We start from the raw sequence: 16691 nt of genomic DNA on the forward strand, positions 1-16691 counted from the left end.
TTATGATGTGCCAGTAGACCATTTTACAAGCCGCTATTACTGTACATGCAATATAGACAACCCTTTCCGTATTTTATGAAATGTTTTATGCAGTAATTTAGATTGACAATTTACAGTAATCAAGCTTATTGCAAAACATTTGATTTTTGAACATAACTGTAGAAAAGACACCGTACTCGAAAGGGTTACGGGAAAGCAATACACTTCTGAATAGCCTGTGAAGTCAACTATAGCTTCACATGTTAACGCCTCCCAGATAGCTCTGATACAGGTGATGCAGCTGTTGATTGGTTGAGTGGAGCAGTCCTACTTCGAAAGCCTGCAGGACGCGAGATTAGACAGTGCGGTAAACTCCAGAAGAGAAATACAAGTTTGCATGGGCCAGAAGTAAACGGCGCAATCAGATATTAATAATTAACAGTCCACACCAGAGGATTAATCAATGTTTACGTTCTATTATACGGTGTTAGAAGCATGTGCGGTAATATAAATGATTGGGAAGTTGAAGGGTTAGGAAAATTATAAACCTAAGGAGAAAAAAATGAAGTAAGACAATCCGATTCTTGGATATAAAAAAAAAAACATTTCTGGAAACAACGAAAATTACCTGGAAAAGACTGTCAGGCTCTCTTGACTCACTCACAGAAAGGCGCTTCTGTTATAACCGAAACTAGAAACAGTAAAACGGTTTGCTCCAATGATGCCAGACTGGAAGTGACATTACATGCTTTGAAAGAGTACCGTACCTGAAACATTAACTCCTGATGTTTCCTTTTCCCCTGCCAAGCTTGCATTTGGGTATGTTTCCTTAAATTGCCGTGGCAAAACTACCGTGGTTGCTTGAACAGAATTTGAATGAAACGGACTGCTCAAGAGAAATGGCTCTCTTGCAAATTCTGGCAAAGGCAACGAGTCTGAGAGCATCATTTCTTATAGTTCAGATTATTTTTATTTTAAAACTTCATACGGTAAGTTCTGCCTGGCTATACATTTTCAAATCCCGTTATATTGTATAAGCAGCAAAAACGCAACCTCTCCGTTTAGATGAATATTTTACATGCTGGATTTTTTCCCCTAGAGTATACAACAGGGTGCTGATAGTAAATCGGAGTTATCTGCAAATGGAAACAGTAAAGATACCCCAAGGATATCTGCTCTTCTAGAATCGTTGGAGCTGCTGCAGACCACAGGTGAGTAGTGATCATCGCGTCAGGGATGTTTCTGATGATGACAAGATGTATTACATTTACATTATTTTACAGTTACATCGTATTACCTTGAAGTTACCGATGTGCTTTTTAAAACTAACTGCCCGGTATCATATAGTTCAATCTAGTGAGAACCGGCACGCATTTAGCACTTGGCAAAAGTACAGACGAGCTTGTTAATTCCGGGCCGAAATAGATCAGGTTATCTAAAATTATTACATGGGGTTAAAAGCAATTACGAAAAGGTATATGTTTATTTAAGTGCATAATAAATTCTACTACACTTATTTAGGTTCAGTCCCTATTATAATTATCTTTTTGCTTAAATAACGACGATTTTTGTATAAAACCTGCCGTAAGAGCTTTATATGGGTAATATACTGTATGGGTAACGAAAAGTTTTCCCCTTTGAATCAGCCATGTAAATTGGTCATGCGCTAGGGGGTGCCCTTTTACTGGATTAATGGACGAGTGGACAAACCATAAAATATTTAAATCCTGATAATTTTGTTTTCTATGTATCTATTTTTGTAAACTAGAGTCTGTTTATTACAGTACATAAAAATGGTTTTGCACAAGCATTATTTCAAGTATTTTATGTAATAAAAGGTGAAAAGGACAGAGAGCTAATTTGATCATAATCTGACATTCATGTTTTTTCTTTCTTTCCTGCATGAACATCACATATCATATGTATTTGTTACATCGTCGTTTACTGCTTTTTTTTCTCCTAATGCTTCTCCATTCTATCTGACATGTTCATATTGTAATGAAGTTATTTAATCTGTCAAATTGATTTGTATTAAACTAGAAAGCCGCTAAGAGGCAATTCCAAATTATTTACAGTGCTTTACAGTAGTTTTTCTTCTTGCTGCAAAGAACAGCATGAGTATGAGCTAATGGACTGTTGAGTACCATGCTGAGATATTCAAAGAGACATTGCCATGTACAGGTGGCACTGTGGCACAGTGGTTAGCATTGCTGTCCTGCAGCACTTGGGCTCTGGGTTCACTTCTTGTCCTGGGGTACTATCTGTGTGGAGTTTGTATGTTCTCCCGAGTTCCCGTGGAATTCATTCAAGTGATCTTCTTTCTGCCTACAGTCCAAAGACGTGCTGGTGGGTTAAAACTGGCCCTACTGTAGGTGTGATTGTGTGGGGGTCTATGTTTGTGTCTGCCCTGCAATAGACTGGCATCCCATTCAATGTACCTGCCCTGCTTTGCACCTGTTGCTTTCTGGAATAGGCTCCAGCTCCCACATAACCTAAAAATGGAAGAATCTGTTAGACAATGTGTGTGGATAGCTACTGTTTGTAGTATGTGCAACCAAAATGGCAAAGGGGCATTTATGCGTAGGTGGGGTGGCTGTTTTCCCATTCAGTATATACATTTTCTTGTTATAATTGTGGTAACAAATGTTACTGGACAAGTAAAAATGTATAATTTTGGATCATGACGTTCTTTTAGAACCATTTGATACAGTATATTATAAATTTAACTTTTGCTGTTGTATTCCATAATCTTCTTGAATGGTTTATCTTTGAAAACAGGAAAATACAAAATTAGTACCACCTGTTTCCAGGTGCCTTTGTATCACACTGTTCATAGCTTTCTAGGATTGAATGAGTGTGCTTATTGTAAACATATAAAGTGGAATATTTAGTTGCAATAACAATATCTGTTCAAGCTAAGAATACATATGCATTTTTATTTTTGTCAAAGAAACATTTGAAAGGTTCAACCTTTTGCTAATGTGACAGTGTTATCAATGCTAATCTTTTTATGATTCCTTAAGGACATGCCATCACTCTTAAGTCTTAGAACTAACCTCTTTTTCGGTAGAAACCCCATTCAGATGAGGTGAATCCTTGAAATAATGAATCACATGAGTTTTTGTAAGCCATTAGCTGGTTACCTGTTGAGAGTTACTAAAGGCAGCTTATGGAATTTATAGCTATTTAACCAGTTTGAAGTTTGAGATTAATTCCTCAAGATTCTTCTATGGTGCTTAAACAAACAATTGTATTTTTTTCCATTTTTCTTCCAAGCTAGATGTGGTTTGGTTTCAAGTGCTTAACCCACATTAACCAAATATTCTTACTGATTACTTACTGGCTTACTGTGGTTAAATTGAAGGCATGGTGTGTGCAATCATATGGTCATACATAGTTATTGGTTGATAATTGTGATATTTAATACTCCTATAATGCAGAGGACATATAACTTCAAAGTACAAATTCAGTGTGAATCAGAAAATGAAAACAACTCAACATTATTGCCAGGTATTTTAATGTTCAGACTTATACCCGTAATTACACATGTTCATCTAATTGAATGAATTTAGTTTATTGATACACTTATAGTATGAAGAGCTGACTGTATTGTCTAATATTAGATGCATAACTGTGAATAGACAACAACATTTCTTGTTTTGTTCATGTAACTCAAAAGTGAGGTTGATGAGAGTCTGTTTTTGCTTGACAGTCTTTATTATTTTAAGTAGCTGGTAGTGTTTTACATTTATATACAGAACATATTTTAATTTGAAAAAATATAGTCATGAACATATTTTTTGACTATTCACTTAACATGTGCTGCCTCAAGACCAAATGAACCTTTGATGAAACCAGTTCACCACATTAATTACTGTACTGTATGTATAAATGTGACAGAATCCAGACCAATTCCTAAATAGCTGTGTGTAATATTGGTTTGCAGTGCATGGGCTGAGTGTCTGTAGCTTTTCACAAATGTCTTCAGTAGAATGACTTCACTTGCTTGTCCATCTTATGAATTTAGTAGCATCCTGATCATAAAACCATTGATTATTTTTGTTCAGGTATTGTCTTCAATCACTTTTTGGACAGAAGGTCAGCGTTTATAGTTAACAGTTTTTAAGCTTTTTTCCTGGATGAAATGGAACTCCATCTTCCCCTATACATGTGAAAGATTTCCCCACATGTCTATCACATTTGTCTACCATATGTCATGTCCATCACGACATTTTACCTGTTACATCTGGGCCTTGAGTAAGGTCATTAATAATAATAATTGCTTACACTTATATAGCGCTTTTTCTGGACACTCCACTCAAAGCGCTTTACAGGTAAAGGGGACTCCCCTCCACCACCACCAATGTGCAGCATCCACCTGGTTACAGCATTACCTGTTACATCTGGGCCTTGAGTAAGGTACTGTAGTCTTCTTTAGTTACTGAAGAGGAGGGACATCTAGGCATTAAGGATTCATCTGATACGATCCTTAGTCCAATATTTTGAATATTTATTCTCAATATTGTGGGATATCGCAGGTACTGCCACCTAAGTTCTGTTACTTTTTGAAGACTGTTTCATTTTAGAAGCATTCATAAAAGGTTACTGACATGACATAATTTGAATATGCAGTGCATACCTATAGGGACCATGACACAGTGTCTTTTGACATTGCCAAGTAGCAGACTTCACTTTGTTCCTTAGCTGAGCAATATGAAGTTGATTTTTCCCGTTTTCAAGTTTTTCAAAGCATGTTTCATGTCTTTTTTTTATTTAACAATTGCCTCATTTATTTTTTGTTATTATATAAAAATCCAAGACAGTACTGAGTCATGCTCTCTCACATGCACAAAATGTGTGTGGATCTGCCACTCAGCTTTTAAAACTTAAATCAGGGGTTATGGTACTTACTGTATATGCTCCATACATGCATGGAGTTTGTACAAAAACACAAAGTGTATAATTTAGGGCTGACTAGTGAAAATATTTTATTAGTCACAGAGAGGTTTTAATTAAGATTGCAATAGTGCTACTTATAAAATATTGGTCAAGCTGTTAGAACCTTAGAAGATTATCTTAGAAGATAATATGGAACCCAAAGTGCTTTACAACAAAGTGCCAGCTAAACAAACATGTGAAAGATAAGAGTGTAAGGCATTAAGCAGACTTTAACCTGGATTATGAGTTTCTTTTCCACCTTTTGATACTTGAATATGGGACGGAGGTTAACACCTTTACTTTTCTGTGCAGTGCTACATAATCTTTAAGTCTCCCATACAGACAGTATATTTAGTGTCTCCCATGAAATATAGCAACTTAAACCATAGTATTTAGTATTTGAGATCTCTTAAGGTCAGGTTTTAGGGCTGTTTAGTTGATTGAGTTTCCTTTAGAAATTATTTAGTGTATATATATATACAGTTGTATACATACTGTATATATATCCACACCTCCAATCACATCTGATTGATTTGAACACCTGCCTCCAATTAGCTTTTGGAGAAGTCATTAGCCTAGAGTTTCACATACTTTTTCCAGCCCGGACTGTGAATGTTTAAACGATGTGTTCAATATTGACAAGAAGAAGTACAATTGTTTATCTGTTATTAGTTTAAGCAGATTGTGTTTGTCTATTATTGTGACTTAGTTGAAGATCAGACCACATTTTTGTGAGTAATGAATGCAGAAATATAGGTAATTCCAAAGGGTTCACAAACTTTTTCTTGCAACTGTATATACTGTACCTATCATTACTTCCCCTGTATGTCACGTATGAGTATTTTGTAATCATAATTAGGTTTTGTGAAGATAAACCTTTCGAACCTTTATACCATGTGACAACTGTGGTCAGGATGTTCACCTCCATTAGATACAGTGCTGTTGTGGTTGGGTGAGTGAAGTCACTTGAGGGCTTCTCATCTTCTTCCACCCATCAACCTCTGTTGCTAACTCTGCTTCTTGTATTCCCTGCTTCCTCTTTGAAAAGAATCAAAAGATTTGAGAATGCACTGTTGTGAAAGGTGATATTTTATCTTTGTCACTCCTGTGAAGATGTTGGGGTTTTAAAAGCTGGTTTGGATCACAATTGGCAGTTCCAGTCTATTACAAATCAGTTGGTGTACTGTATAAAGGGAAACAAAGTGCTTTAAATGAACATTTTAAATGTGAAAACTATAAATGAAATTAGATTTGGAACTTAAGACATACATCTTAAATATATGTGATAGAATTGGATTCTGAATTAGATACTCCTTCTTTAAAAAATGAGTTGTACAGAATCTTAGCAAACTGAGACTGGCATTTGTCCTCATTTATAAGAAATTGTGTCATGTCACAATTAGTGTATGCTAAAGGTGTGTAAATCAGTTGTTTGTCACTGACCTACATGCTATGCCCAGTTGTGTTTTTAACACTGTTTAACACAAATTATATATGTAATCTAATTGAATGTTCCTCACTATCCACAGAATATGAAGTTGTATCTCCATATGAAGTAGATCACAATGGGAAGTATATTTCACATGAAGTTGCCCACCACCACAGAAGGAAGCGATCGGCTGGGAGCTGGGTGGAAGAAACTGTTCACTTCAGACTCCATGGCTTCGGGCAAGACTTTCATTTGGAACTCCAGTCTTCAGGTGGCCTGTTAGCACCTGGTTTTATAATACAAACCCTGGGGAAAAATGGCACTACAGTTCTGGAGACATATCAGCAAGGGGACCTTTGCTTTTATCAGGGGTCATTAAGATCAAATACCAACTCTTCAGTAGCACTTTCTACATGTAACGGCATGGTGAGTAAATCTGGTAAAAGCACCTTAAATATAATTGAGAATACACATCCACAATACTTTGGTAAGTTCAAACATTTAATTTTGAGGATCCCAAAAACTGTAGGCATGCTGTGTGCTGACATTTTACCTACTGAGCAAAAGATCCTAAAGTTTATCCATTTGTTAAAGAAATAGGGTTTGTAAACATTTCTAAGTGCTTAGTATCAATAAAAGCTTTGGTATTTTTTAGGTTTCCTAGTTCTGATAATTAAAATGGTATAACTTGTTTATTTACTGTATGCAAGGCTGTAGTTCAAAAATGGTATCATATAAAAAAGTAGTTTAATAAAAAATAATATGGCTGAACATTAATATGTACGAGAGCGATAAGATCTCCCTATGTTTTAGTACCCCAAAATTAAATATCTTTATAGCACATTTTTCACATGAAGCACGTACTCTAGATGCCTGACCAAGACTTCAGCAGTATTAGTCATACTGTACATAACAACTGCAATAGTAATTGAAAAATACATTATGAATTCATATAATTTGTTTCAGTCTAATACTTTTTTTTTGTGTTCAACTTAAAAAATGTTTCATTGGTTTGTAGCCATCTGATCTGCTTAAAATGAAGCAAATAAGTATTGATTTAACATAGAATTCCATTTAATGGGGAGTTGCTACACTTTTGGACAGATTGATTTTGTACTTTCATATTTCTGTGGTGTGATATTTCGTTTTTCTTATGTTGTTGTATAAAATGAGAATTTAAACTCTTAAACATAGTATCTCTAGGGATGTTTTGTGGCCTGTCTAAAAAAAACAGTTGTCTCTCAGAGCAAGTCATTACCCATGGGGTTGGGGAGTTCACAGAGACAGGAGATTGGAAACTAAATTCACATGAGTATGTGTCTGCAATGGGCTGTTTGCTGTAGTTCTAAGCGTTTTATTTCCAGACTAATAAATTCAAGCCAAAGAACTATAGTCTTGCAAAAAAATCTTGCAAGGACTTATTCCTGCATTAATGTAAAAAATGAAGATGTCTTTTCTATTACAAATTACAATACAGTATGTATATGTTTTCATATCCATTTTACTGTTTTATTATACTTTAAGCAGCATATAACTGAAAACAAACTTGTTTTGTACCTTAGTATATTAATGTTCCCTATAAATCAGGAATCCTCCATCGTGGTCCTGCTGTGTCAGTGTGTCTACAGGTTTTCATTCCACTTGGGGCTCATAAAGTCCTCAATCAGCTCATTATTAGCTTAATAGTACCAGCTTCACAGCGTCTTCCAGCTCTACAAATGCTGCTTAAGAGACTTAGAAAACCTGCAAATACACTGCCCCCCCAGGACCAGGGTTGGATACTCTTACTATAAGTAGTTTCTTATAAAAGATCTATTGAGTTGATGGTTACTTCTTTCATTTTGGCTGTGACATAATTTTATCATTTGTAAAAATCTTTCCAACAAAGTTCAAAAGTCACATGTGGTATGTGTTTCATGGGGCTTTCAAGTCAAGTGCTATTACTGTACATCAGTCATTAGTACCCAATGTGTGCATGATGTGTGCTCATACTGTATACAACCATGCAAACACCATAGCTTAGACTTGCAAACATATTTTACATGGATCTCTGTCCCTTCATTTAGGCCAGAAAGGGAGTGACAGATCAGAAAAATGATTTGGTAGTGGTTGATATTGAAGTGCAGTATGAGTTGATCCAACCACAGGCGCTCGATTGGGTTAAGATCTGACAATACAGCAGTCCTTTGTGTGATATTGAAGCTACAGTGTAACTCTTGTTCTGTGGGAGCAGCATTATCATGTGGAAGCTTTAAGGAATTACCAGTGAATGTTGGCATTGTTACCATGTATAGTTGGAAAACAGGACTGAAGATTTTGTGAGCATAACACTAGTGAGTAGTGAGATTACCATTAACAACAAAAATCTGACTACTAAAGCTGGCATTTATGGCCTCATAACAAAATTTATACTGCTGCCAGATGGATAGACATACTGTGATAGACTTACAGTGGAGTGATATGATCAACCAGATCCATCATTTTCATGTACAGAGTATTTGTCAATACCAGAGGATTTAGAATTTGTCCAGTTTGTAATATGGCATCTGAATATGTTTGTTTACATAAGTGTAGGAATAGTAATTGTGTTCTGTATCTGTATGGTGTTTTTGGTTTTCGTATTGGAATTATTAACGTGTTACTTACTGCACGTTTGTAACATAACAGCGGTACAATTTATTATTTAAAGTAAAGACTACATGTTTAAATCATTTTTGACTGGTGATGCTGGGTCATGATGCCAGCATTGTAGTGGTTCTTTTCTGTTAATAGTGCTGCAGTGGTGGATGAATAGAGCTTTATGTTGTGATACACCTGCTATTCTGTTGCCAGAACTTCTCCTTTTTTCTAATCTATGACATTGCTACAGTGTGATTAAAAAACAACCAAGTCTGCAAATGTTACCTGTGCATTACAAGCTCCAAAGCATTCATTTTGTACCACATTTGTCATTTCATACTGTACATGGGAGTAAACGAGGAATGTCAGTTGCAAACCTGTAATCTTGCATCTCACAAGAGTCATATTACCGCATTTCAGAATATCATACTCAAACAAATTTAACTGAATTTGGTATAATTTGTGGTGAAAATCCATGCTGAATTTAAGAATGCATTATACATTAGTGGCAAAACAGTGGCAGGATGGATAGTTGCTGCCCCACAGCTCTTGGCTCCTGCATTCATGTTCCCATGTGATTTCTACAGTTGCTCCGCTTTCCTCTCAACTTCGAAAGCCATGCTGAGTAAATTAAGTAGTGTCTCTACATTTTGTGCCTACGAGTGTGTGCCCTTCAATATTTGCTACAACCCCTCCCAGGAAATAAGTGGCTTTCTGCTAATGAATGGATTTAATGCATTTGCGTGATTAACCTAAACATTATCGTCCTGCAAATATTTAAACATCTACTAAGTCTATTGAATATTTCCTTTATTTGCTGAATATTAAGCAGAAATAAATGTTATTGACACATTACAGAATGTCAAACAGTATGTAAAGCATTCAAATATTTTTAGTGAACTCAGATATTCTCATATTGTGGGGGTGTATACTGTTAAGACATTAGCCAAATAGCCTTTAGTTCCAACTGCTTCTCAATTGAAAACTACTATCATCCACTGCTGTATAGTGTCTTAGTCTTTGTTTTCCCTTCTCCACTATAATTTTGTCATGATCTCTTATTTTTGCATACTTCTAATTTGCTTGATCACAAGTACTGCTTATGCCTCAGTGTACAGCATTAATTCAATTAAAGTTAATGAACCCAATGTCAATTAACAATGTACTGTAGTACTCGCCCCAATTTGTCAGGTTAACCAGTTTACCAACTGTTTAGATTATTGCAACTCTCCGTTTGAAATGAAATCTTAAATTTTTTACTGAAAACTGAATGTATCAAATTACTCCTTGGATTTCCATTGCTGCTGTTACTCAAAGAAATGTGATAAGTTAAAGATCTGTCTAATCTACAGTATATTCATTCAAGGTATCAATACTAGGACTATATCATACTTACAGTATACTGCCTATACACAATCTTCAAGTTTAACACAATGTTTAAACATAGTAATAATAATAACTGACATTTATTTTCTAATATACCTGGGTACTCAATTCAAATACTGTTTTTGGCTTTACTCTTTAGCAAAATACCCCAAACTAAAGGAATTTTGGACACTAGATATATTTTTTTTATATCACAGCAAGAATAAAGAGGCTGGCTAGTATCTAGAAATGTATATTTACCAGTGAGACAGAAACCTAGATATACACAGATCTATACTGTATTGAGACTTCTATATCATTATGTCAATTTGAGTATTTGAAAACTGGCTTTAACAAAGTACAGGCATGAATCCTTAAACAAAACTTCCAAGGTCTGCCAACTGATGACTAAGGCCCACCCTTGAAACACTTAACTTTAAATGTTTAATGTTTACAGAATGACTTCTTCTGGTGTGGAATTTTCTTAAAAATTTAAGTAAATAATTTTCTGAAAGCTCCATGCAGGTGCACATATTTTTTTGAAAAGCAAAAAATCATCGTACTCAGAACCACACTTTACTTATGGCAAGAAATAGCTCCTTCATTCAACAGAAACCAGACACATTAAGATCAAAGGTTTTTTTATTTGTATATTTTAACATGATTGTGTGCATATGATACAAGGTTGATGATTACTAAAGGCATCTATATGTTGTTTATCTCTGGGCATTTGTTACTTGTTAACTTGAGCAGGGAGAAGTTTATTCAACCTTTTTTTTTAATTTTCAGGCACTTAAAAAATTGGACAGCTGAATTTACATATATTTGCCTATATTCATTCTAGTTCATGCATTGCTTAGAGCTCAAATTATATTTGTTCTTTATTTGTAAAAGACAAGACTAGAAGAGTCCGCGTGCCTGACCGGCTAAAGAAAATTGTAGGTACACTAATTTTATGCAGCAGTTTACTGTCAAATTCTGACTATGAATAATGACATGCTGTGCTAAAATGTTGTTATATCTTTATCATTTGCAAGCAAATTCATACATATTTTAATTCAATTGACATGTCATCCTTGTTTGACAATTTCCTGACACAACAAAGTCAGGTTAAGAAGTGCAGACACGTATCAACCCTTACAGAAATGTTTAATCAACTCATTAATCTAATTGGATTTTAAATATGAACTTGGAGTATGACACTCCATGGCCCGATGAGTCTCTACTCAAGCAAAGTCATCAATAACGGCTCAGAGGTGGTTAAATCCCTTGATGTGTTTGAGGAAAGCCCATTAACCACATGAATATATCTTGGAACATGACACAGTTGTTCAGGAGGTTGTATGGATTTGTGGTTTGTGTGCATCTTGGATCAGAACTTCTGCTAATCCTGCAATGTATAGGAATGGTTTAAGAATATTTAAACAATGCTTTGAGGGCTGTGGTTGAGAGAACTGATTGAAAACTGATTGAGGTGAAAGTACATATAATTCGTCTGTAATGTTAAAAAATTGTGCATGTTGCCTGACCATTTTCTTCTAATGTAAGTTCCCACTTAGATGAGCTCATGAACTACCTTATTTGAAAGATGTTTTTAATTGCTTTTGAGCTTAAAAAAACATCTCTCTGTGGGTTCTTCTAATGCTTTAATTGTTTCCCATAAGTAATTAAATGTTTTGCTTTATCTGTATCCTAGTTATTCTTTTTATATTAATCCATAAACAATCTGTTAATCAGAGCCAATAGTACAGATGTGTAGCAACAGACATTTTAAGACTTATGTTGATCAGGGAAAAAGTATACTTCTCAATTTTTGTTAGAAGGCAAATGCTTTGACATGGAACTTTCATAGTGTGAAACATATTGAATGTCTGATTCACTTATTTTAACAATTGAAAATGGATGATAATCAATATATTGTCAAATTTAGCACAGTAGTTGAATACATTATGGTCTATTAATGTTGTCTTTCTTGAAAACCTGAATTACCAGAGTAATATACTTTATGAAACAAATCATTTTTTAAACAGAAAGGAATATTGAAGTGATTTGTTAGCTAGTCATATCATTAATTCTCTTCATGTCAATTTTACCATTGAGATGAAACACAACATGGTACTCATTTTGAGTTTCACATCATCGGATGCTTTTTAAGTTCAAGCTACAGTATGCTTGGCTTCTTACTAAGAGGGGTTGAACCATTCCAGCTGGCATTCCAAGTTATCACAGGTAGTATTTCACTCTGTCAACTAAGTTTTTATGACTGCTATTTGCACTTCATTGCATACAGTATGTAATTTGATGACATTAGGGATGTAAAAGTTGGATTATCGTTCCATTTAATTTTTACTAAAGAAAACAAAATTATAAAGGCAAGTACTACAAGCTAGACATAAAACGTTTTTGGTGTTGTTTTCTGGGATGTACAAGACCTTTATATTGAAATGAACCATTTTAAATGCTCTTAGTGGATCCTCAACATGACAACATCCACAATCTTATTCCTAAGGTAATAAGATTCAATTCTCAGCCACACTGAGCATTTTATTTTAGTCATTTATTTGTTATCTAAATTTTATGGTCATATATTTCCTGTGTACTTGATATATTTTAGATACACAGAACAATACTAAGATATTTTTTGATTAATGACATACAGTATTGTGCAAACTGTGCTTAATACGAAACTACTCATGTTCAGCAATTGAATATTGACAGCAGGTTATTTTCTTGTAGATCTCAGAACTTAAATATTTCATATGACAAACAGGAAACCCAAAAATTAGAAGCCTTGTAAACCCACTTCGCCACTTCTGGAATGGAACTGCATAAATCCTCAGCTGGCTAAATTGGGCAATATCTCTGAAATATTGTTGTTCCTCTATAACACCTGGTGTGAACACTTAAAGCTCAACAACAAATGTAGTTCCTTCATCTAAAACGAAAAACCTGGTTTTTGTTGGTGGCAAAAGTTCTTCCAAGCTGTTGTCCTTTATTCTAATGACTACCAAGAGTCAGCATCAAAAGAAGAAGAAACAGATGTGAACATTATCAAAACCCCCTGTTAGCCCACTGTAATGCACCACACTAAAGCATATGCATATTGGAAGACAGTGTAACAGAGGAAATCGTGGCATATGTCAGTGGAGTGCATGTGCTTTTAATCACTAAAAAAAGTTCCAAACTCAGGTCACCCAGAAAGAGAAAGTCTAGGCCTGGCATTGTCACAGGATTTTGCTTCCAGGGATCTTTTCATGTGGTAATTGACTGTCTGTTGTCTGTGCCTATTGAAAAACTCAAGCCAAACACTGAAGTTTATAACATTGTTTGACTGCTTAGCCGTGAGAGTGAAGATTTAAATCCAAAATTATTCTTACATGTTTATTATTAACATTAACAATTTTACATAGTCTTTGGATTAAATAAGGAATTGTTCAGGTAATTCAAAAGTTATTAAAACTCCTGTTCAAGAAGCAGGGTTTCTTTAGTTATGAGAATGTACAATTTACAAACAAGAGGAGGTCATTCAGTCCATCTGGCTCATATAATCACCCATCTATCTTGTTTGGTGTGTTACAAAGAATACGTTAATGTCTTTATTCTAGCATAATAAGAACCAAGGGAATGTTTGAATCTCTCAGTCAGAAATCGACTTGATTTTAGGTTTAATTGGAAAGAATTTGCAGCCATTCAACATGTGTGAAAACTAGACTTCTGTATCACTCAAAGTTGAATAACCCGATTGTGTACAAAAGTGTAGCAATGCTGCTGACATGACAAAATCCAATTGTTGTGCATAAGGTTCTTATGTGACATTTTTAAACAGCAGATCAGAGTTTCCCTCAAGAAAAAAGCTTAGGCCACGTAGTAATCTCCAACCCATCCACCTATCTTTCTGGATTACTAAAATAGCTTGTGAACTAACTAGCTATCTTATTATTATAACTAAACAATATTATTCTGAATAAGTTATTTTTGACAACAACAAACTAGTTGGATTATATAGGATTCATCAAAGATGTAGTCTACCAATGATGCTGCCCAAGGAAGAGATTTCTGCTTGAAACATGTTGTTTGGTGCCTTCTGCATGCATCAAGCCATCATTGTGTTCTTTTTGTTATTGAGGTGTTATTATTTTGTGCTCACTGAGGCAATAATTGTTTTTCAAAGTGGAAAATTAAGAGACTTCCACTCCCTTTATTATTAATTGGAAGTGATGTTTCTCACCAAATTTAACATGCGAACAAAAGGACACAGTTTGTGTCTGTGATCCAGTGATTCAGATGGGATGAAACCTGTGTTTTTGTTTCTACGTCTTACTAACATACTGTAGCTCTCAAGGGTCCAAACCTCAAATGAGAAAACTGCAATTGTCAGATCCCACTGCCACTGTGGCAAAGGCAGGGGTTGTTTTCATAAGGTGAACCAAAGTGCTGGGAGAGAAAATAAAAGCACAAGAGGAGCTCTGGCAGGCTCCGAGCATGGAAAAGGCAAAACACAGTCCAGAGTAATGTTGCGGGGTATGTAGCCAGGTATCAGGTAAACAAGCAGATGTACAGGGAAACACAGTCTAGAGAATTAAACCCGAAATGTAGAAGGGTTCGAAGCCAAGTAACTCAGTACAAAGCACCAAGGATAATCCAAGAGATGATATTGAGACAAATCTGGGTCAAGGATCCACAGCACCCTAGGGAACTAGGGTTTGCGAGAACTCTGAACTTAAACAGAGCTTGACTCTATGCTGATGCAATGTCAGAGCAGTCCTTAAATCTTCTGCACCACCTGAAACAGTTGTGGATGAAAATTGCTTGCAGGTGAGGCAGATTTCCTGTCAAAACACATTTCCACAGTAACCAGCACCAAGTGACAGGTGAGTGACCGACTACCATGAAAAATGCTAGCTTGCTCGCTTCGCAGCTTTGCCAAAGGGCTGACCCTGATAGCGATTGCATGCTACAGTATTTGTATCGATAGTTTCTTTTAGTCATGTACAAAAAACACGTATAGTATGTTAAGTTACTCAATCCTGAGTCTGTACAACAATTTTAGAATTTTACATTGATTACTTCATTTTTTTTAATCAATATAGACTTGATGCAAACACATAAGATCTTGAGAACAAGATGTGAGATCGTGAGATGTGGTCTTCATGTGCAATATGTCGAAGCTATGCGATTTTGTATCATCTAGGTTGCCAGCTGGTAAATGATCTTGTGGTGTATTACTATGAAACTGTATTTCAAAATGAAATTTTGTTAATGTTCACGTGTTTCTTTGGCAGGACGGTGCCAATTTTCGGTCAGGTAACCCGAATGGCCTGTATACAGTTGTGGGAAACCACAGATTACAAGAACTTTCAGAACTAAAACATGTTTGCACATAGAAATCTTTATTTAAGATCCACAAGTTATGCCCATATTTAATTAATATGATTTAACACATAAGACTAATATTAAAATTAAGTTAAAACTGTATTTAATTTTTAGTCGACTAAAAAGACTTTGCTGAAATAATGGCTATCACATGATGCAGGAGAAAAGTGCAGTTTGGTTAATGTTTAAGCTTCACACCTTGCAAAAAATCTATTAAAAATATTTTTCCTTAAAGGATGTGAAGAAATAACCACTATGTGCCTCCAGACCTGTGGCTCAGCAGATCGAAATGATCAAAAGCACCCCATCGTAGGTGGGAAGGATAACACTGGGGCAGATCCTATCATATACTACAACATATTATAGATTACATGTCTTAATATCCAAAGCTAATTATGGCAATCTGCAACTTTTTTTTTTCCAGCTGTGGAATGTGGATAAGAACTGATAATAGCTAGGTGCCATATTGCATGCTTAACCATCCATAAGATTGTAAAGACTATACAAGTCACTGTGGGGATTGTCATATTGAAGTGAAAGACTGCACTGGAGTAAGCAAAATTTAAACCATAGAAGCATCTGATGGAACAGTGGGTTTAGTTTGGAGGTGGCTGTGTGATGGTCTGAGCATGTTTCTTGTGGCTTAACTACTGAAGTAATAATGTCATTAATAATCCACTTTACTTACTGTATAAACATGCTGTACTCATGTAAATCCTGTCAAATGTGAAGAGTATGTTGATAAAATAGTCGAAGATAGGTATTGCTTTTCACTGCTAAGGATGATTACTGCTAAGGATGTTTTTGCAGCTTAGGATTCCTCTTTGATTCCCTATTAATGGATCTCATAATAAGCTTTATGGGACTTTTGCAGCTGTTTTTAAACTGTTCATATAAAACTAACCAGACAATATAAGGAAACAGCACATCAGAAATTGGAAATGAGATGTTCACATTTCATTCTAGTGATAACCTTTAATTTCCATAG

General features: G+C 35.3%; 1 protein-coding gene across 1 annotated transcript in view; it reads left to right on the plus strand.

Moving 5' to 3' along the window:
* The first annotated feature begins 334 nt into the window (after nucleotides 1-334).
* The window catches only part of LOC102695281 (A disintegrin and metalloproteinase with thrombospondin motifs 16), an 81566-nt gene continuing 65209 nt past the window's right edge, over nucleotides 335-16691 (plus strand). Inside the window, exons 1-3 of the mRNA XM_006635930.3 lie at nucleotides 335-968; nucleotides 1079-1190; nucleotides 6447-6772. Of these exons, the coding sequence (XP_006635993.2) occupies nucleotides 879-968; nucleotides 1079-1190; nucleotides 6447-6772 (528 nt within the window). The 5' untranslated portion in view covers nucleotides 335-878. The remainder of the gene's footprint in view (nucleotides 969-1078; nucleotides 1191-6446; nucleotides 6773-16691) is intronic.

Source organism: Lepisosteus oculatus, chromosome 10 (assembly GCF_040954835.1).
Source record: "Lepisosteus oculatus isolate fLepOcu1 chromosome 10, fLepOcu1.hap2, whole genome shotgun sequence".
NCBI classification, from domain to species: domain Eukaryota; kingdom Metazoa; phylum Chordata; class Actinopteri; order Semionotiformes; family Lepisosteidae; genus Lepisosteus; species Lepisosteus oculatus.